At 45.4% G+C, this 22,201-nt stretch overlaps 1 protein-coding gene and 1 pseudogene across 1 annotated transcript; both read left to right on the forward strand.

Moving 5' to 3' along the window:
* Positions 1 to 978: 978 nt before the first annotated feature.
* LOC124092703 (solute carrier family 25 member 33-like) lies at positions 979 to 4,596 on the forward strand (annotated as a pseudogene).
* An 8,652-nt stretch (positions 4,597 to 13,248) lies between these two features.
* On the forward strand, positions 13,249 to 19,322 carry LOC124092704 (phospholipase A and acyltransferase 2). The gene is made up of 3 exons (XM_058579554.1): positions 13,249 to 13,437; positions 15,909 to 16,017; positions 19,000 to 19,322. Exons 1-3 carry the CDS (start codon positions 13,429 to 13,431, stop codon positions 19,305 to 19,307), a joined length of 426 nt encoding a protein of 141 aa, XP_058435537.1. The 5' UTR covers positions 13,249 to 13,428; the 3' UTR covers positions 19,308 to 19,322.
* The last annotated feature ends 2,879 nt before the right edge of the window (positions 19,323 to 22,201 follow it).

Below are 22,201 nucleotides of genomic sequence, written 5' to 3' on the forward strand. Positions count from 1 at the left end.
GGAAGTGGCATGGGATTATTAATGATAGTGAAATGTGATGATCATTATTATCCAAAGTACAGGTATGAAGACACAAATTGGCATGAATATACTTTGCATATAATCAGAGATATGAAAAATTGTGCTCTCTATGTATAATAAGAATTGTAATGCATTTCACTGTCATATATAAAAAATCAGCATACCATAGCAATATGCCATATCTATGTTCATAACAGTTCAATTCACAATAACTCAGCTATAGAACAACCCTAGGTTCCCTTTAACAGATGAATACATTTTAAAATGTGGTGTATATACAATGGAATACTACTCTTCCATAAAAAAGAATAAAATTATGGAATTTGCTTGGAAATGGATGGAACTGGAGATTATCATGCTAAGTGAAACAAGCCATTCCCAAAATCCAAAGGCTGAACATTCTCTCCAATATGTGGATGCTGGCTCACAATAGGAAGGGGTTGGGTGGAGAAAGGAGGAATTAAGAATTACTAGATTGGACAGGGGAGAGTGGGAGCAATGGAGGAGGAATGAGAATGCAAAGTGAATAGAATGAATCATACATAACTTTCTTTTGTTCATATATGAATACACAACTAGTGTAACTCCACATCATGTACAACCACAAAAATAGGAAGTTGTACTCCATGTATGTATGATATGTCAAAATACATTCTACTGTTATGTATGACTAAAAAGAACAAATAAAAAACAATACAATTAAAACTAAAAGGTCTGGTTGAACACAGCTGGGAATTCATCGGTTTCTGGACTTTTCTTTTTGGGAAAAGCTTTTTATTACTGCTCAGTCTTGTTGCTTGTTATTGGTCTGCTAAGGTTTATTTTATCTTCTTCATTCAAATTTGGTAGGTTGTCTGTGTCTGTAAATCTTCCCTTTTCTTCTAGGTTTGCCATCATATTGGAACAAAAGTTTGCAAATAATTCCATGATCCCTAACGATCCTCAGAAATGTCTGTGATGGTATCTTTTACTACCATTAATGGAGCTGTAATGGTGAGACCGACTTGGTGACACCTGGACTCCTACAGGTTCTAAAGTCCATCTTGGAGAAGGAAGGACCAAAGTCACTCTTTAGAGGATTGGGTCAAAATTTGGTTGGAGTGGCACCGTCAAGGGCTGTGTACTTTGCATGTTACTCCAAAGAGCAATTTAATGACATTTTCGTGCCTAATAGCAATATTGTGCATATTTTCTCAGCTGGTTCTGCAGCTTTTGTCACAAATTCCTTAATGAATCCTATATAGATGGCTAAAACTCGGATGCAGCTAGAGGGAAAAATAAGGGGCTCCAAGCAGATGAACACACTCCGGTGCACTGGATATGTTTACCAGACAGAGGGCGTCCGTGGCTTCTATAGAGGACTAACTGCCTCATATGCAGGAATCTCAGAAACTATCATCTGTTTTGCTATTTATGAAAGTTTAAAGAAGTATCTGAAAGAAGATCCATTAGCCTCTTCCACAAGTGGAACTGAGAAAAATTCCACTGCCGCAGTCCAGCTGCAGCAAAATAACCGGGGGGTGACGAACAACTTGTGTACATTGATACAGCAGGAGTGGGAGCCGCTTATTGCAGGACAGGAGCAGTATTTATACATTCCACACAGCTTATCTAATTAGCATAAACTAGATACATCAGTCAACCAATCAGGAATCTCTACACTTAATGGCTCGGTTTTGTTACTTCTCAAATCACTCCCTCTGGCATTTTGCCAGGCACCATCCAGACTTGTTTACAAACTCTAACATTCCCCTGGCAAAATGCCAGGTGTTATTTTGACTTGTTTACAGACTCCAACATTCCACAAGTTTTTTTTGGACTCATGGCAGCTGCTGCTCTTTCTAAGGGATGTGCCTCCTGCATTGCTTATCCACACAAGGTCATTAGAACTTGGCTCCAGGAGGAGGGAACCAAGTACAAGTCCTTCTTCCAGACAGCTGCCTGGTGTTCCAGGAGGAAGGCTACCTCACCTTCTATAGAGGACTCTCAGCCCAGCTCATCATGAAGTGGCACCCCCTTTCTCCACAAAAAAGGCCCTCTTCACCATGGCTGATTTTAAGACTGTCAGCAAAAGAGTCCATTGTAGATAAACTTCCTATTTTCATGTCACCCTATTTACTTGGCTACTAGTGGAGAAGATACCAGCACTCCAGGTGCTGGACACCCCCTTATAGTTTTTCACAAACATATCCAGTATAGTACCTTGAAGAAATGTGCAAACAAGGCCTCTGGCCTTGAGCTGGGGCTTCACAGAGATGTCTACGTTTTTAAGATAAGTTACAATTGGGCTACATGGTAACAGCTGCAGGGGGAGGAAAGAAAGGGAAAAAGAAGCTCTCCCCTTCTCAGGTGTTGTCCTTGAAGTGTTAACTTGCCCAGAACAGTGAAAGAAAAAGCTGCTTTTATGTGAATTTCTGCAGACAGTGAACTTCTGAGCCCCTCCCTTTACACACTGGGTATAAAACTCTGAAACTCCCTGAACTCGGGGTTCAGGGGATTGATCGATTACAGCAAAAGCTGTGCCCTCTGAACCTGGCTGCAGCCAAATAAAACTGTTTCCTGCTATCTTCTGTGCCTTGCCTCATTTGTCCCTACAACATTTTTGGCAACTCAGATGGGACAGAGGAGGTAAGGAAGGCTATTCTGCCTCTCTTGTCTCCGGAGACCAGCTTCCCTGGGGTGATGGGGGGACAGCAGTTCCCTTGGTGCACCCAGGCCACTCTTGGCTTGAAGGATGATCAACTCACCCAGGGCCCTGGGGCTGCCACCTCGGAGCACAACAGAACCCAAAGGCAGCAGGAATCAGAATTAGGGTTTTGGAGCACCGCCCTGCTGAACAGGTAGGACCCAGGTCCATTTGGTTTTGCAGCCCACCTGACTTCCCCTTTGAGGCCTAAGTGGGTGGAAGTGAGCCTTGATCAACCTCCGTTGGGTCCCAAGTACCCCTCCAAAGTGGTTGGAGCTGAAACAGGGAGTCGCCTGAGTAGCCCCTGATCGGGGCCAGCGAGCAGGAGGGGAAACAGTGGTGCCCTTTTAGTTTGGTTTGGAATTGTTGGAATTGGGGCGGTATAGAAATTTTGTTCTGGCCATGTCTGTATGAAAGTGTGTGAATGAGATGGACAAAGGGAAGGGTTGCGACCCAACCCGAGGGCCGAAGCAAATGCAGAGCGGCCGGAGATGGACAAAGCGAGTCTTGTCCTAAGTGTGTTTTGTTCTAACTGTGTGACACTGATGCAGGGTGGAACATGGGAGGCACACTAAGGAAACTGAGCCATCTGAAATGTGTGTTAGAAACCTTTAGGAAGGTTTTCCTGGTAACTGTGGGGTGAGACTCACTCCACAAATGTTGCAGTGGCTCACCCAAGATGTGGGCTGGCCACCAGAAGGACCTTTAGATGAGAGAGTCATTGCCAAGGTCCATTTGATTGTTGTTGGAACCCCTGAACCAATTCTCTTATATTGATTGCTGGCAAGAGATAGTACAGAAACAGCCCCCTTGATTGAGAGCCTGTCTAGATGGACAGTCCAAGCTGATGTTTGCCAGGTGCATAGTGGTCTCTAAGACTTAGCGGAAAGCAGCTAAACAGAAAACCTGACTACGAAAGACAGGAAAGGAAACAGTTTTCCCGTGAGCCAGAAGAGGACGCAGGACCTTATGTTCCACTCTACCCAACTTTGCCAAGACCATAGGGACAACAGACTGTCCCCTAGCCCCCTTGTCCTCAGAGGCAACAAATGATGGCCCCCCAATACTGGCTATTCCTTCCTCTGTTATGTCCTCAGAGCCAAAGTCTTCCTAAGGCCAAAAACACTTTCACGTCCCAAGACTAGAGCCACAACTCAGATGAGAACTCTCCAGATGCCCCTGCAAGGGACTAAAGGACCTGCCCATATTAACCAGAGGAAAACACCTGAGGGAGAAAAGGCAGTTTTGTGTGCCAGCCTTTCACCACCATTGTGCTCATAAGCTGGAAAAATCATACTCCCTCCTACACGGAGAAACCCTGGGCCATGACTGATCTGATGCAGCCCATTATCCAGACCTAGGATGGGCCCCAACAAAGAAGAAGGTCTAAAGATAAAATGTCAAGAAGCCCTCATAGAAAGTCTAAAAGAATAGAAAAAAGAGAGAGAGAGAACAAAACACACTGTCTGTGCCCAAGAGTTAGAAGGAATCGGAGCCAGCCCTGAGCCCTAGCCTAAGCCGAGCGCATCTTCAGACAAACAGAGCTGAGATAAGCCTCCCGATGCTCCAGCATCTCCCTCTCGCACCCTCGATAGCTCTGAACATTTCTCTCGGCCCCACATCTACCTAAGGCCCCTCTGCCCTATGAAACTGGAAGCGATGATCAAAAGAGATGTGCCCAACTGACTCAGAACTAAATGTCCAGGCCACCACCACTGCTGCCCCTCTCCCTGCCCAGAGGTGCCCGGGAGAGGAGGGGCACCATACAAACATTGCAGCCACAGTGCAAGTTTGTCAGTGAAGAAATGAACAGGCGCAAGCAACAGGTGATCAATGCAGCCTTTGTGGGACAGGCTCAGAGACCCATTTACCAAAAATTACAATCCTAGAGGACTTTACTGAGAAGTGTACCCTGAGTTGATTAAGGTGGCCACCACTGTTTTCATCAATCAAGATCCAGAGACTCAAAGACAGGCAGACCAGAAAGATAAAAAGGAGGATGGATCTCCTTACAGCTACCCTCACCACAAACCCAGAGTTCACTCAAAGGGGCATCTCACTAGAACAAAGCCAATGGTCCAAATGTTTATAAGGAAAAAAAGCATGGCCAGACAAAAGGGGAAGCCTCCAGTGGCCCCAGCAGAAAAGTACCCACTGCCATGTTCAAATGCTAAGCCTTGAACAGAGAAGGAATGAATGTTTGGGCCCCAGCCCCTCCTTTCAGTTTCTTCCCACTTGCTCAGAAGTTGATGATTGACGAATATGGCAGGGGTCCCATAGACACATACATCTGCATCTGATTACATGGGACCAAGCGCCTCAAGAGGGCTCAGCTGCTGCAAGCCCCCAAATGAACCGGAATATGTTCATGTTGACAGCCAATAGTGGGCCATAGGGTGCTTACTCCAAAAGGACATGCCACCCTGGCTCCAAGCCACACGCTGTGAGCCACCAACAGGAAGGGCCACAGAGCCCCATGCACCCAGGCATACTGAACAAAAACACAAGTGGGGCAGTCACTATATACAATTAGAGCAGGCTCCCACCTGGCAGGACGATAAAGCCATGCAAACAAAGAGAAACACCTAGGTAGGCACAAACAATGTGGCTGCCACACTGGGACCTGCATGGGACCACACCGTTGCCCTCCAACCTTGGCAGACGACCCATGGTGAGATTTACATAGGTGTCTTTTATACAAATAATGTCTCAGGTCATCAGTCTCTGCTAGTATTTACATTATATTTAAGAGTTGAAGAATCCTAACAGCCAAGATCCTTCACTAGGAGAAAACAACAACAACAACAAAAAATCCTGCATCTTAAAGCACCTGAGGCTCTATGTATGCCTCCCTTCCCTAAATTACAGTTCCTCCCAGGGACTTCAATACACCATCCTTGGGACAGCACTGGACTCTGACTTAAAAGCCTATATCTATCAAGACAAAACGTCAAATACCTTGGTTACCATCTTACTTAACAACAGAACAGAACAACAACTGGGCCTCAAAATCTGCTCAATTCCAGTCCCTTCAACCTGCCATCAGACTAGAGAATTCTTGGGGGCTACTGGGTTCAGCCATATATGGATCCCTAACTTTTCAGTCATGGAAAAACCCCTTTAAGAAGCCACAAAGGGGAGAGAATGAGATCTTCTGATGTGGGGGCCAACTAAGCAAAAGGCCTTTGAGGACATTCAACAAGCACTCACCAGTGCACCTGGATTAGGGCTCCCTGACCTCACAAAGCCTTTCTTTCTGTATGTCCATGATCAGTCTGGAGTGTCTGTGAGAGTTTTGACTCAGATGCTGGGGACTTGGCACCATCCAGTGGCCTATTTATCCAAACAGCTGGACTCTGTAACCCAGGGCTGGCCACATTTTTTTTTTTTGAGCCCTTGCAGCCACAGCTCTTCTGGTCTTGGAAGATGATAAACTGGCCATGGGACAAGAATTGGTTATCAGAGTTACTCATTCAATTTTGACATTGTTAAAATATAAAGGACACTATTGGTTGACTAATAAAAGAATGATCAAATATCAGGGCATGTTATGTGAAAACCCATGTATCTGCATTGAGGTCATCAGAACTCTAAACTCAGCAAGTTTGCTGCCCATTTGGACCTGGAAAACCTGATCACAAATGTGTTGAGGTCATGGGAAGTGTTCTCCAGCAGACCAGACCTCTCAAGGACACTGATACAAACTGCTTCACAGATGGAAGCAGTTTTATAAAAGATGAGGTATGTTTTGCTGGATATGCAATGGTCACTCTGGACTCCATTGTCAAGGCAGAACCTCTGCCTCAGGGAACTTCAGCTCAAAAACTAAAACTTATTGCTTTGACTCGAGCACCTCAGTTGACAGCAGGAATCTGTGTGGATATTTACATAGACTCAAAATATGGGTTCACTACCCTTCTTGTTCATATGGCCTTATGTAGGCTAATTAACTCAGGAGAGAAAAGAAAAGGGACATGATGTATGGGCAAGAAATTCTTAAACTTTTGGATGCACTGTGGGCTCCCAAGAAGGCTGTGATTATATGTTGCCAAGGTCATCAGAAGGGAAACACTATGGTTTCTGAGGGCAACTAGAGAGCTGGCAGAGAGGCCAGGTTAGCTGTCTGCAAGAAACGGAAAGAAAATCCAGTCCCAGGTTTTAATGCTGCCCTTCTGCCTGGCTGACTAGCTAACAGAATGGGAGCCAACACACTCCCAACATTAAAGTAAGTGATTTAAGACTGAAAAAGAAAATTTTCTCCCAGGTGGAGAGTGGAGATTTTCTGATGGCCGGAATAGCCATTCTGGAGATTCTAGCCCCAGCTTTTATCAGAGAGTTCCACAGGAATACATTTGGACATACAGCACTTGAGACAGTTCTGAGTTGACATTTATATGTCCCCCAGCTCACAAGCAGCACCTGGATGATCTGCAAACAATGTGAGGTTTGCGCTCACAACAATCCTTGTCAGGGGCAAAAGCTCCCACCAGGAATCCAAACTATAGGAGGAGCACCTTTTGAAGGCTTGGAAGTAAACTTCACTGAACTACCATGTTCACGGGGCTATAAATAACTTTTGGTTTTTATGTGTTCATATTTTGATGGATGGAAGCCTTTCCCACCTGCACTGAAAAGGCTAGGGAGATACTAGGATGCATCTCTGGGAAATTATTCCCAGATTTGGTGTCCCAATAACTATTGGCTCAGAAAACAAGCCAGCTTTTGGGCAGAATTGATACGATTACTGATCAAGAGTTTAAACATCAGATGGAAGTTACATACTGTTTATAGGCTGCAGAGTTCTGGTAAAGTTAAAAGGATGAACAGGACTTTAAGGCTCAATTGGGTAAGCTATGTCAGGAGACTCAGTTACATTGTGATGAACTTCTCCCTATTATACTGCTGATGATTAGATCCACTAGGAGGATTGGATTCTTTTCTTTTGAAATAATATATGGGAGCCCCCCTCTTATTAGGGGACTACAGGGAGACTTAAGAGAGGTAGGAAAATTAACCCTGAGATGACAGCTTCAGGCCTTAGGGAAAACTTTACAGGTTCACAACCAATGGGTTAGAGAAAGATTGCCACTAAATTTGACCACAGGTGCACACTCCTTCAAGCCTGGAGATTGAGTCTGGGTCAAAGAATGAAATATTCAACCACTGAACTTCTTTGGAAGGGCCCTTTCACCGTTGTTTTATTCACCCCAACTGCAGTCAAGTTTGCAGAGATAGGTCCTGGATTCAGTACACCAGACTCATGCCTGCAGCTGTGGATGGCATGCGCTCCAGATGTTGCTATGCCCTTGAAGCTGACCATTCCAAAGAAAAAGGAGTACCAGAGAAGCTTGAGGATCAGAAGGACAACAGCCCTGCTCCAGTCACTCTGGAAGCTTGCCGCAGTCTGGCTGGGCACAAAATAACCGAGCCACCATACAGCCTTGTAGATTCAAACAGCAACTCTTTATTCCAGACTCTCACCGGCTCTACACGCACGTTCTGGGGAAATCCACACACTCCACCGGGCTCTGCATACCAAATACTCTCTGAATCCTGTGAGAACTCAATTGGAACTCAAGGAGCGGGCGGGTGCCTGAGGCAGAAATACACCCTATTCCCAGCAGAAATATTCCTACAGGAGTATTTTGGCAAGAAGGTCCATTATTGTGGATACATTTATCTTATTCTCCTAACACTATTCTTACTAGGTATCCTGAGGCAGCAGGATACGCCCTATTCCCAACAGGGTCCACCTTAAACCTGGAACTGCCCTAAACCCAAGGAGTGGGTGCTTGAGGCAGCAGGATACTCCCTATTCCCAGAAGGATACACCCTAAACCTGGACCCACCCTAATCCAGCAGGATCCTCCCTAAACCCGGATCCACCCTGGTCCTTGAGCAGGGTCACCTTTCTCAAACATTCATGCAATGTCACTGCAAATGACCTGGGTCCAAGGCAAAGCCATTTTCACAATGGAGAGTCCTCCCTCTAAGCAACATTGGGTAGGCTGACAAAGAAATTGCCATGCGTCATTCCTACTTGGCTATGGCTCTCAGCAGAAGCTGACTGGTCTATGCACAGCCAAAGCTTGAGGAGGTTACAGCCCTGTTTCAGCCATACAGGAAGGACTGGCTGGCCGATCAATGCACAGTGAAAGATAAACTTCCCACAGGCCTAATGAACTCTTTTAACTTCTAAGATAGTTCTTATACTATAATGTATTGCCACCCCTTGCTTCTAGATATATACATAATTCTCTGTTTGGTTTTTGCTACTGGTTTGATAACAGTAACATCTACTCACTGGACTCTGGGTAACAAAATTTCACTTACACTTTTTCATCTTGCTTATATAAATTTTCTAGAATTTGTTTGGTGTTATTAGTTTGGCTTTGTTAATTCATGCTGTTTAACCTATGTTAACCAAAATGTTAGTCTATTATTTAATTTGGTTTCCTTTGATAACCTTAAGGGATTCTGCCCTACTCCTATTCCAACCATGGACATCATGTGAACCATGTGTCAAGACAATCCACTATAACCAAGAGGTGGTAAAACATATATTTAGGACCTGTCCCACCAGAGGAATGCTATAGATGAATGGCTGTTTGGAAAGGAAAAAGAGGTCCATTGGAAAGAAACTTGCTTTAGGAGGTCACCAATCTTGGGGTGAAGGTAACTGGCATCCCCAGAGGATTATTGCCACTTATGCTCCAGCTACGTGGGCACAAAATGACAATTGGAGCTATAGATCTCCTATTTACATGTTAAATAGAATTATTCACTTACAAGCTGTACTAGAAATTATTGTTAATCAGACTGCCACAGCCTTTGACCTCCTAGCCACACAACAGACCAGATGTGAGTGGCTAATTATCAAAATCGCTTGGCATTAGATAACCTACTGGCTGAGGAAAAAGAAATATGTGGAGAGTTCAAAAGCTCAGATTGTTGCATCCAAATGGATAACAAAGACAAACAGTTAAGAATATAGCCAGCAACACAAGAGAATTAGCACATGTGCTAGTTTATACCTAGAAGGGCATTAAAGTTTAGGTCCCAAACATGATTTTGGGAGATGGTTTTCAATTCTTGGTAGATTTAAAAGCTTAACTGGTGTAGTGAGTATTCTGCTGTTAACCTGTTCATTGCTCCCATGTTTGGCTCCACTGTGCATTAAAACTATTGGGTCCACTAAGACAGCCTCCTGTCTTAGGTTGGTACCATTGCAATTGGATCTTACCCATCATTGACTACTGGTACAGCATACAGCCATACAGGATAGGTCTTTGTACCAGCGGTGGGTGAGGTTCTTTGCCTCACCTCTGTTGGCCCCCAAATTTTAGCTGAACGACCATCACAAGCAGAAGGGAGGAAGATACACCAAGCCAATTCTCGGCTCCTTTTGGAAAAATTGTACCACCGATGACACCATCAGCAAAAGTACCCCAACACTACCACAAGTCGCTGCACCAACAGATAGTTCACAATGCATACACGTGAGTTCACAATGCATACAAGTGATACATAGTCCAGGCAAGTTCTGCAAGCAGTTCAGTGATGGCTATTGCAGAAGCTGTAGATTGGTTTTATCTTTGTCTTCCCTGGCACTGGGATGAAGATAGGAATTCCTTTCCTTCTCCATCTCCTGTCTACTAACTTAATTCAGGGCAGTTCCCTTCCTGCTTCCACGACCCCCATAGCCTCCTGCCTGCTTCCCCACCTCCTGTCCCTGCTGCCCCATACCCAGTCCCTGAGACACACATGCCCTTCCTCACCAACACTTACTCCCCTCCCTCCCCTCCCTGAGCTATGCCCCCAGGTCCACCCAGGGCCTCGAATTCCACTCACCTAGTGCTCCCTCTGGCCTCTGCTCTTCTGCACTCCTGGGTCTCCCTTCCCCAACCCCCTCCCCATGCCCACTCCCCCTCTTCCCATTCCCATCCACACACCTTACCACCAGGCTGCCCTCACTGCCCTTCTAGCTCAACTGCACCTCTCTGGGACCTAGACCCTGGAACCCATTGTGCAAGGAACAGGATGGGCCACAATTCCCTGTGCCTGTATGAGCTTCTTCCAGCATCAAGGAGAAAACATTCAGAGGGCTTGGCCTCCCTCCCTGCATCTCCAAGATCCATCTCGGGGCCTGATTTGGACTGGAGCAGAGCCAGGCCTCCTGTCCAACACCTGCTACCCCCCAGCCTGAGTCAGCCTGTCTATCAAGCCCCAGCAAGGCTGAGACAGCAGGAGATATTTTCTCTTTCATCTTCCATCACCCAAGGTCATGGCCAGGGCACTGTGAACAGAAAGGATCTGAGCTCTGAGGTTGAGCCTATGCCTCCATGAGGACACAGGGCAGGAGTTTTTCTGGGGACAGGGGAACACAACCCCCACAACCTCCCTTTTCAAAATTATAAAACATGCCCTCCAGGAACTGTTCCATTTCTTATAATTATAAGAACTTCTTCCTTTTCTAATTCCCATGATAGGGCTGAACTCAACCCTGCTTAGAACTTCTCTAACAGAAAGTCATGGTTTCTGAGACTAAACACTTTGTAGATCAAAAGGGTGAGGCAAGAATCATCTTGAACTAGGAGGAAAAGACTATGGAAGGAAGAAGAGGGACAGGGGTGTTCTCTGAGGCTTGGAGAGACCCAAACTCTCCTCACAGAGAGGCAGGCAAGGAAGAAGCTCAACACCTAGAAGCCCAGAATGCAGGCTGAGTGTGGACGGAGTGTGAGCCCAGCCCCCAAGGCCCAGATACACGCCTTCTACAGCAGGGACCTGTCTCCCTTCACAGGCCACTCTCAGTGCCTCCCCTCCCCAGCCCAAGACCCGTACTCAAGCCTCATGGACATAGAAAGATAGATGTGCCTTGAAAAGAACCCATTGTCTCTCATGGAAAATCTCTTTCATATAATAGTAGAATTTTTGTACAGGCTTTCCTAGTCCAGGCTAGCACAGCTGCACACAGTAGCATACAGGAGTCATTCCAGCAACTCAGGAGGCTAAGGGAAGAGGATCTCAAGTTTGAGGCCAGCCTTGGCAATTTAGCAGGAACGTATCTCAAAATAATGAAAACTACAAAGTGCTGGGTCTGCAGCTCCTTGATGCGGTGCCCAGTGTTCCCACCAGGCTGGGCCTGGGTTCTGATTCTGCCCCATTCTCTGCCCAGGAGGAACACACTGGCCCCCTGGCCAGCTCAGCGGCTGTAAGCACCAGCTGGGGACAGGCAGCATTCCAGCTGGACCCACCTTGGTTGCTGACTCCTCTCACGTGGCTCCTGGGCCTGAGTTTCTGGCACTGATCACATGGGATTAGCTGAAGAGCTAACCGTCCTGCACAAGGACTGTGGACTTGCATTCACCACCACCCTGCACACCCCAAGTTGTCCCTGTGCCCACCTCACCTGCCATCCCTTTGGCCAGCAGTGCCCCCACCCAGCCTACTGCTCAGGACATGGGGCTGTGATATTGTTAAAAGTGGCTAGCACTCATCCACAAAATGAGACCCCTTGGTTCACTGTCATCCACCCAAAGATGTGGGGACTGCCCATGAGGCTCTGGACATTGGTATCAGCCCTTGCTTGTTTCACTTTCTCTCCTTTCCCCCTGATACTTGGGGATTTTTGAACGTTCCCCTGACCTGAGGGAATCAGCTGAACCTACCCCCACTCTCTCCCTCCAGAATAAGGTTGGGAAAGTCCATAAGGAGGGTCCCACGCATCCCCGAGGACATTGGCATGGAGATGCTGAGAGAGGCCCTGTGTCCACAGGAGCAGCATGGGCTGTGGAATAGCACGTTTACAGGGACGCTGTGGACCCTTAAGTTGGAGTCTCCTAGCTGTGGTTCCAGTCCCCCTGTGTGCTCACCCACAGCCCTGTCTTCCTGAGAGCCAGAAGAGGGCATCCGGCTGGTCCTTGCTTCCTCCACAACCCCACAGTGAGGGTGCTGAGCTGCTCCCACTCTCTCCTGCCCCTTGATGTTAAGAAGTTGGTGTCAGAAGAGAGACTAATTAGGGGCTTGGGTGGGGTAGCACACTGGTGTCTCAAAGCAGCAGCCTCTTCACACCAGGGAGTAGGGGTTTGGGTTTCCTGTTGGGCTACAATGAATGCGCTTCGGACCTGGGGGTGAGAGGAAGGGGAGGGTTTCTTTCCATCCTTCTGGCCACGCAGGCTCCCTGGGTTCCCAGGGTGTGGAAATGCCTCTGGTGGCCTGTTCCAGGTGGTGTGGTTGTTTGGAAATTGGTGGAAATATTTGCCTGTTCTGGAGATGTTCGCTCCTCATTGGGAGGTGTGTCTGTGTCCTCAGAGCCCCATTCCTTGAAACTCTTCCCTCTGGCTATGCCCCTCCCTCCTGCCTTCCCCACACCCACCAAGACATGGGTGGTTATTATTTTTTCCAGTATCAGCATATTTGCTTGTTTCACTTTCTCTCTTCTCTCTCTGAAACTTGGGGACATTGGAATGTTCCCTGGGCCATCAAATCCTCCTGAATGCACATTGGGCTTGAATCTCTCACCCTTCCAACTGATTTCCATGTCTAATCATCTCCTGGAAGTGTGCCCTGCACTGGTTGGAAGATAAAAATTTAATGTGAACTTTGACCTTTGTTTTCACCTAACTGAAGGCTTGGGTAGGTGGAGTTACAGGAAGACAAAAAGCTAAATAAAAGAAGTCTGGACATCCAGCCAGCAGCACACAGCATTTCTGGACAGAAGCATGTCTTTGGTGAGTCCCCAGAAAGGGTTTTGAACCTTTGATTTTCAAAGCAACAGTGACAGTCTATTATCAGAAATATGTGTATTGTCCTTGTTGGCTCCAGCTCAGGTGTAGAGGGGACAGGGGAGAGGAGGGGCAGGTGGGCTGCAGGTCTGGGGATCTCACACAGCAGGAAAGGAACCATGGTTGGGTCCAAGGGCCCAGAGGCTTCCCTGCCTCAGCTGCTGTGTAGGGTTTGGTCTCCTGAGTGCTGGCTGCCTCCTGGCATCTCGCTGAAGGCTTTACTTTACCCAAACCAGGTTTCAGGAAACACCTAATTGGGACGGGGTTGTGACTCAGTGGTAGAGAGCATGCCTAGCACACGTGAGGCACTGGGTTCCATCCCCAGCACCACATAAAAATAAATTAATAAAATAAAGGTATTGTGTCCATCTCTGACTAAAAATAAAATAAAAAGAAGTAGAAGAAAATGGGCAATGATCTTCTACTTGAGATCAGAGGAATTCTCAAATGATAGAAGGGCATTTATATTCCAAAGCATTTAGTTCTGTTTTTTAATTTAATTATGTTTTCTAATTTATTCACAGTAATATGTGGATGTATTTGCCTTGTTTAAGAAACAAAAAGCAGAAAGTCCAAGGGACATCGATAGAGGAAAGGGATGGGGTGGAAAGAGGGAAGTGAGGGGGAGGTGTTAGGGAGTGACACTGCAAATTATATTGCTATATTGATGCAGGTGTGTATAGACAACAGAACACTCATCATTATGTACAAATATAATGCACTCATAAAAGGATGTTGAAAGAGAATTTTTAAAAAGAAAGAAACCAAAATCAAAGTCAAAGCCCTGAATATGAAGAATCAGCCCTTCTCCCAGACTCCCTGTGTTCTCTTTTCCCCCTGAAGCAACTTGGGGTGCACTCTGCCAGATGGTTCTATTTACATGTATATAGCTACCTTATAAGTGCTGACTTGTAGCTTTATGTTTTGTTTTGTTTTTTTAAAGAGAGAGAGAGAGAATTTTTTTTAATATTTTTTTTTAGTTTTTAGTGGACACAACATCTTTTATTTTTTTATTTTTATGTGGTGCTGAGGATCGAACCCAGCGCCCTGCGCATGCCAGGCAAGCATAGCTACCACTTGAGCCACATCCCCAGCCCCATGGCTTTATGTTTTATGGTGGTTTTTAACTGGGTTCCCTGAGTACAGTTCATCTAGATATACTTGAATCTTTCTCATTACTTAAACGTGTTTCCTAGAACCAATCTGTTATATTTCAGTAACATGTATGCTGATTTTTTTTCCAGTACTAGGGATTGAAACCAGGACCTTGTGCAAGCTAGGCAAGTGCTCTCTATAAATGAGCTACTTCCCAGCTCTTTTTAATCTTCATTATGAGGCCAGGTCTCCTAGTGGCCCAGGCTGGCTTCAAACATGTGATCTTCCTGCCATAGGCTCCCAAGTCACTGGGACTACAGGCATGCCTGACCACTGCCAGCAGGTATTACCCTTCTGATGCTAAAATCAGCCCCCCTTGGGTCAAGCTGACTCCTGATCCTTGCTGCCAAGGACTTGAACTCCCAGGAGATCTCCCACCTCCTCCAGGCAGCTGCACCCTCACTTCTCTGTGCAGCAGCTCAGCTCCCTGGCAGGGTGCACTGGGCCAGATGCCGGGCTCAGCTGAGTTGGGGAGGGCAGCTGGTTGCCTCAGTGTACTCCAGAGGTACAACTCATTCATGTGAACTTCAAAGAAAACCCCTCCACCTCTGACTCCCAAACACATCCTGTCTTTCTCTCTCTTAATTTTGGCCTGGAGTCTGGGCTCCAGCTGCCCCAGTTTGTCTGGGACTATCTGGGATTGTTCAGGCATAAATGTTGGAAACCCTGAGACTCAGTTTCTTCTGGATCTTCTGCTCTCTAGGAAAGTCACCTAACCATCCTAAGACCCAGTCTTCTCATCTGTGGAAGACGGTGATGGTACTTCTTAGGATGATGGAGAGTGGGGTCAACTGTTCTGCAGTGTTTGGCACATTGGGCTCTGAACATGGGCACTCTGTACCTCATAAGTATCACTGAAGCCCAGGAGCATGGCTGGTGGTGGTCCTTAAGATACATTTTGAACCTTCTTGGGAATCATATCATAATTTGCTGATACAAACATTCTCTGTGCAAAATATGTGCTCTCTACAGCTGGTGCACATCACTGCCCCACACACCTATGCTGCAGACCTACTGCCATGGTCCCTCAGAGACACCCCTTCCCATCTCCTCCTTGTCCCGAGACCTTTCCAGGCTAGCATGCACATGGTAAATGGAGGGGAGAGGCTTCCCACCTGTGTATGGAGCAGTCTCTCCTCTCTGATTCCTCAGGTCATGAGCACAGGGATTCTGTAGGACTGGGTTGTGACTTCTTGCAGATCAGATTTTAAAACATGCCATACAAAGGCCCCCTTTATCTGTGTCTGATTTTTCTGTTGCAGGAGAGAACAAGAGCAAAACCTGGAGACCTTATTGAAATTTTTCGCTTCGGCTATCAGCACTGGGCAGTCTATGTGGGAAAGGGCTATGTGGTGCATCTGAGCTCACCAAGTAAGCATGGTTTCTCTATTAAACACAAGGGCTGAGAACAAGGGTAAGAACGCAGGCACAATTATGTGTTGGTCCTCACACTGCCTGGCAGAGCAGTCTCTCAATCAGCACTTACTCTTTTTCTCTGGCTGTATCTCTGCTAGTCCTCATTATCAGTGAGTTCAGGGAGAAATTGTTGACCTATTTCCATTTTAGAGCAGGTTCAATCCCAGTTGATCCCTGTAGTTGATGAGCATCCCTCCAAAGGTCCAGTACCCTGTGTCTGTGGAGTTCTGCAAGGTCAAACAACAGTAGAAGGAGTTGATCCTTCCAAGAGTTTATACCTGGCTGCAGAGTGCAATGGACAGGTGTGGGCCTCCAACCTCCCCAGGACCAGTCTGGAATCCTGCTCCTCTGCCTCCTGACTGTGTGACCTGAGCTTGTGGCTTCACCTCAGTCAGTTGAGCTCTACCTCAGAAGAGCAGGGATAGGGATTCCTGTCTCCCAGGCCGTGAGGGAGAGAAATGAAGGAGGGCAGGGAGAGCCTGTGCAGGGCCTGGCCAGGTGTGGGGCCTCCTCCCTCTCTGTCCCAGCACCATAGCTTTAAGGGACACGCTGACATGCTGGAAACTCCACTCACCTGCACACAGAGGAACACTGTCCAGTCCTTCAAGTCACTAGTAGAGCTGGTGTGGACATGCACCTGTGTGCACATAAGTCAGTCGAGTGAGAGACATTGAGACCTTCTGTGGCACCTACGGCAGCTCACAAACTCAGAGACTTTGAACAGAAAATGACAAAGAGCTCAGCTCACAGCAGTGCTCACACTCAGCTGTTAAAGCGTCATTAAGGGAGTGCATTTGTCCCTGAGCCTGGCCACTAGGAACCTGCCCTCCTTAGGCTGTGCTGCTGCGGGTGCTCCCTGGTTGGTGTCCAACCCCTGGGACAGCAGCAAGGTCCTGCTCACAGCAGGAGAGGGAGGTCTGTCTGGGTTAGAGCTGGCTCTGGGGAAATCAGGACAGTGTCCAGTTAGGGCTGCATGTGGTGGGCCCTTTGTTCTTGTTGGTTTGTTTGTTTGGTTGAAGCCCTGGGGATTGATCCCAGGGTGCTCTAACCATGAGGTATACCCCAGCCCTTTTAAAATTTTATTTTGAGTCAGACTCTCACTGAGTTACTTAAGCTGGCCACAGTATGGCCTCCTCCTGCCTCAGTCTCCGGGGTGTCTGAGAATACTGGAAGGTGCCTCCACACCATGCCTAGTTATGGGGTTTGGGGCTACATTCAGTCTGTGGCCTCATTTCCATATCTGTTTAAAAATCCCCAAGATTACTCTTGGTCACCAAATGTTTGTCCTTCAGGGGACCTCGTAGATGGTAAACGAGGACTCAGCAGATCCTTCACAGGGTTATGTGAATGAAGTTTTGGTGGCTTAGTGCTCATAGAGGTCATCTGTAAGGGTGTGTCTTCTAACAAACTTCACCTCCCTTGAGAGTACACCACATGTACAGAATGTTGTTAGTGCAACTGGTGAAGAAGAATACTAGGTGCTTGGGAACCTTCCAAAGCCAGGTCTCCAGGAGCCCAGACTTAATCAGTTGATTTGGGAGGCATGTCTCCTGATCAGGTCTTCTTGGTCCCATGAAGTACCTGGATCCATCCTTTAGATCTTTCAGAGCCTGGGTTACTGCCCCAATTTCATTGTCTTAGAAGCAGCATTTTCCACAGTAAGAACTTCAGTTCCTTCTGTGGAGCAGTTAGGCTATTGAAAACCTTTTTCCTGTGGAGGTTTGAAGCTAAACTTCTATGTCAGGCTGCCTAAAGAGAATTTAGTGATGGGCTGGGGTTGTGCTCAGTGGTAGAGTGCTCTCCTACCATGCATGAGGCACTGGGTTCGATCCTCAGCAACACATAAATGTAAAATAAAGATATTGTATCCACTTAAAACTAAAATTAAAGTTTTTTTATACAAAAGAGAATTTAATGCATTGTTAGAACCTTTTTCAGGCCTTGTAGAAATATTGGTCATGGTGTTTTCTAGTTCAGAGATTTCCACTTAAATAAGAAGCATGCTAAAAAAAAAAAATAATACCCAGTTTCTCTTCATGATCGGCTTTGGAAATTCTTGAAAAATTCAATTATGGAGGACTATTTTATGCATAATGATCTCAAGGTGAGAATTTGATTGGCATTTCAAAAGTCATATGTGGTTATTGGGGGTGAGAGATATCCCAGGCTGCAGCATACAGCTCCCTTAGATTGGAAATCTTTGTATATCTTTTTACTACAAATAATGAATAATCCAATGTGAAAGAGACAGAGAGAAAGTGTGCGTGTTTGCAGGTAGATCTCATTACCCACCACCAAGTGTATTTATGAATACAATGATTATTTTTGGCACCTTGGCATTGGCATGATGCTAGGTTGAATGACTGGGCTTTAAACCAGGGTAAAAGTATAACACATTCTTACCAATTTGATAGAAATTTCCACAAGTTATACCCCCAATTAAATATGATTGATTCCTTCTGCAGACATGCCCTGAGTATTGGTCTGCTACTACACAAACACTCCATGTACTCACAGAGTTTCCACTGATTTCAACTATGGTTCCAGTGAGTTTCTTAAGAGCACATTTGAAGGTATCATTTTCACTTTCTCATTTTAGTTCTGATTCCTTCAACACTGGACTCCAGAATCTCCCATATGAAAGGAATTAATAATAGAGTAAATGTCCATGCCCAAGTCAGGCCCCAGGACATGAAGATTTCCCAGGTAGAGGGAGGCAGTGAAAATATTGCAGCCGTCCTGAGCCACCCCTGGGTGGAGGGCTGCTTACAGCACTGCTCCAGCTGGGAATGAGCGCTGGGGGAGGACGCTGTCCAGGGGAGGAGGACAAAACTTTCTGGAAACCAGTTCTGTCCCAATTTGCAGTGAGGCTGTCTTGATTAGGGACACTCTGTGCCTCTATGGCCCTGCCCAGGCCTGGGTCCACTGTTTCCACAGGTGAAGTGTCAGGACCTAGCATGAGCTTCTTCAGTTCCGTCCTGGGTAACAGAGCCATAGTGAAGAAGGAGCTGCTGTCGGTGGTGGCAGGAGTAGACACATACTGGGTCAATAACAAGAATGATGACAAGTATGAGCCACTGCCACCCAACGAAATTGTCCATCAGGCAGAGAAAATGGTGGGGAAATACATGCTCTTTTCATTGATCATCAACAACTGTGAGCACTTTGCGAACAAGCTGCACTATGGAGTTTCCCGCAGTGACCAGGTGTGCCCTCAGCCTGTGTCCCCTTCTCACAGCTCATAGGGGCTGGGAACCTGCTGAGGGCTGGCAGTGCAATCTGAGTTGGACATTACCTGTGATCGGGGGTCAGGGAAGCTGGCAGAGAGATCAGTAGGGTCCAGGAGAAGGGGACCCTGGTCATTTGGCACCCATTTTTCCTGCACAGGGTTAACAGGAAACAATTCAGCTTTTGTGGGCCAGCTCGTCCCTCTCCTTAATCTGCCAGGGTCACTCTGTAGCCTGAGAGCAGCCATAGACTCTGTAAACCAACAGTCGAGGCTGTGTTCCAATAAAGCTTGATTGTTTACATTTATTTACTTTTGTAGAAATAGGTGACAGGCAAGATTTGACCAATGGGACATTGGATAACAAGTCTTGGTTTAAAAGAACTTGAAGTACTGGAGCTGTAGCTCAGTGGCAGGGCACTTGCCTGGTGTGCATGAGACTCAGAGTTCTATTGCCAACACCACACACACACACAAAAAAAAAAACTATGAAATATTACATTATACATTTTTACGTGACAAACATTTCAAAAATCATAAATGTAAAATATTTACAGATGATGTAATTTTGTGAATTTTCATCCATGATTTCATTCCAAATTTTCTTAACAATCTTGGAGTTACACAACTAGCTTATTTAATGTGTGAAAAAAATGTCTTCTACATAATTCAAATAGCTAAGTCCAGTGCTATTTTTTTTCACGTTTGACACATTTTTATCAGGGTGCATGGAGCTGAATACATGTCATCTATGATTTTGAGGGTTTTTTTATTTTTTTTTATTGGTTGTTCAAAACATTACAAAGCTCTTGACATATCATATTTCATACATTAGATTCAAGTGGGTTATGAACTCCCATTTTTACCCCAAATAGAGATTGCAGAATCACATCGGTTACACATCCACATTTTTACATAATGCCATATTAGTAACTGTTGTATTCTGCAATCTTTCCTATCCTCTACTATTCCCTCTCCCCTCCCTTCCCATCTTCTCTCTCTACCCCATCTACTGTAATTCATGTCTCTCCTTGTTTTTTTCTCATTCCCCTCACAACCTCTTATATGTAATTTTGTATAACAATGAGGGTCTCTTTCCATTTCCATGAAATTTCCCTTTTCTCTCCCTTTCCCTCCCACCTCATGTCTCTATTTAATGTTAATCATTTCCTCCTGCTCTTCCTCCCTGCTCTGTTCTTAGTTTCTCTCATTATATCAAAGAAGACATTTGGCATTTGTTTTTTAGGGATTGGCTAGCTTCACTTAGCATAATCTGCTCTAATGCCATCCATTTCCCTGCAAATGCCATGATTTTGTCATTTTTTAGTGCAGAGTAATACTCCATTGTGTATAAATGCCACATTTTTTATCCATTAATCTATTGAAGGGCATCTGGGTTGGTTCCACAGTCTAGCTATTGGGAATTGTGCTGCTATGAACATCGATGTGGCAGTATCCCTGTAGTACACTCTTTTAAGGTCTTCAGGGAATAGTCTGAGAAGGGCAATAGCTGGGTCAAATGGTGGTTCCATTCTTAGCTTTCCCAGGAATCTCCATACTGCTTTCCAAATTGGCCGCACCAATTTGCAGTCCCACCAGCAATGTACAAGTGTACCCTTTTCCCCACATCCTCGCCAGCACTTGTTGTTTGACTTCATAATGGCTGCCAATCTTACTGGAGTGAGATGGTATCTTAGGGTGGTTTTGATTTGCATTTCTCTGACTGCTAGAGATGGTGAGCATTTTTTCATGTACTTGTTGATTGATTGTATGTACTCCTCTGAGAAGTGTCTGTTCAGGTCCTTGGCCCATTTTTGATTGGGTTATTTGTTTTCTTGTTGTTTAATTTTTTGAGTTCTTTGTATACTCTGGATATTAGGGCTCTATCTGAAGTGTGAGGAGTAAAAATTTGTTCCCAGGATGTAGGTTCCCTATTTACCTCTCTTATTGTTTCTCTTGCTGAGAAAAAACTTTTTAGTTTGAGTAAGTCCCATTTGTTGATTCTTGTTATTAACTCTTGTGCTATGGGTGTCCTATTAAGGAATTTGGAGCCCGACCCCACAATCTGTAGATCAGAGCCAACTTTTTCTTCTATCAGATGCAGAGTCTCTGATTTGATATCAAGCTCCTTGGTCCATTTTTGAGTTAACTTTTGTATGTGGCGAGAGAAGGGGATTCAGTTTCATTTTGTTGCATATGGATTTCCAGTTTTCCCAGCACCATTTGTTGAAGATGCTATCTTTTCTCCATTGCATGCTTTTAGCCCCTTAATCAAATATAAGATAGTTGTAACTTTGTGGATTAGTCTCTGTGTCTTCTATTCTGTACCATTGGTCCACCCGCCTGTTTTGGTACCAGTACCATGCTGTTTTTGTTACTATTGCTCTGTAGTATAGTTTGAAATCTGGTATCGCTATGCCACCTGAGTCACACTTCCTGCTTAGAGTTGCTTTTGCTATTCTGGGTCTTTTATTTTTCCATATGAATTTCATAATTGCTTTATCTATTTCTACAACAAATGCCATTGGGATTTTGATTGGCATTGCATTAAACCTATAGAGAACTTTTGGTAATATCGCCATTTTGATGATGTTAGTTCTGCCTATCCATGAACAGGATATATTTTTCCATCTTCTAAGATCTTCTTCTATTTCTCTCTTTAGGGTTCTGTAGTTTTCATTGTATAAATCTTTCACCTCTTTTGTTAGGTTGATTCCCAAGTATTTTATTTTTTTTGAGTATATTGTGAATGGGGTGTTTTTCCTCATTTCCATTTCAGAAGATTTGTCGCTGATATACAGAAATGCCTTTGATTTATTCATGTTGATTTTATATCCTACCACTTTGCTGAATTCATTTATTAGTTCTAGTAGTTTCTTTGTAGACCCTTTTGGGTCTTCTAGGTATAGAATC

Source organism: Marmota monax, unplaced genomic scaffold, assembly GCF_021218885.2.
Source record: "Marmota monax isolate L192 unplaced genomic scaffold, Marmota_monax_Labrador192_F-V1.1 WCK01_AAM20220418_F8-fsc00038, whole genome shotgun sequence".
Taxonomy (NCBI): Eukaryota; Metazoa; Chordata; class Mammalia; order Rodentia; family Sciuridae; genus Marmota; species Marmota monax.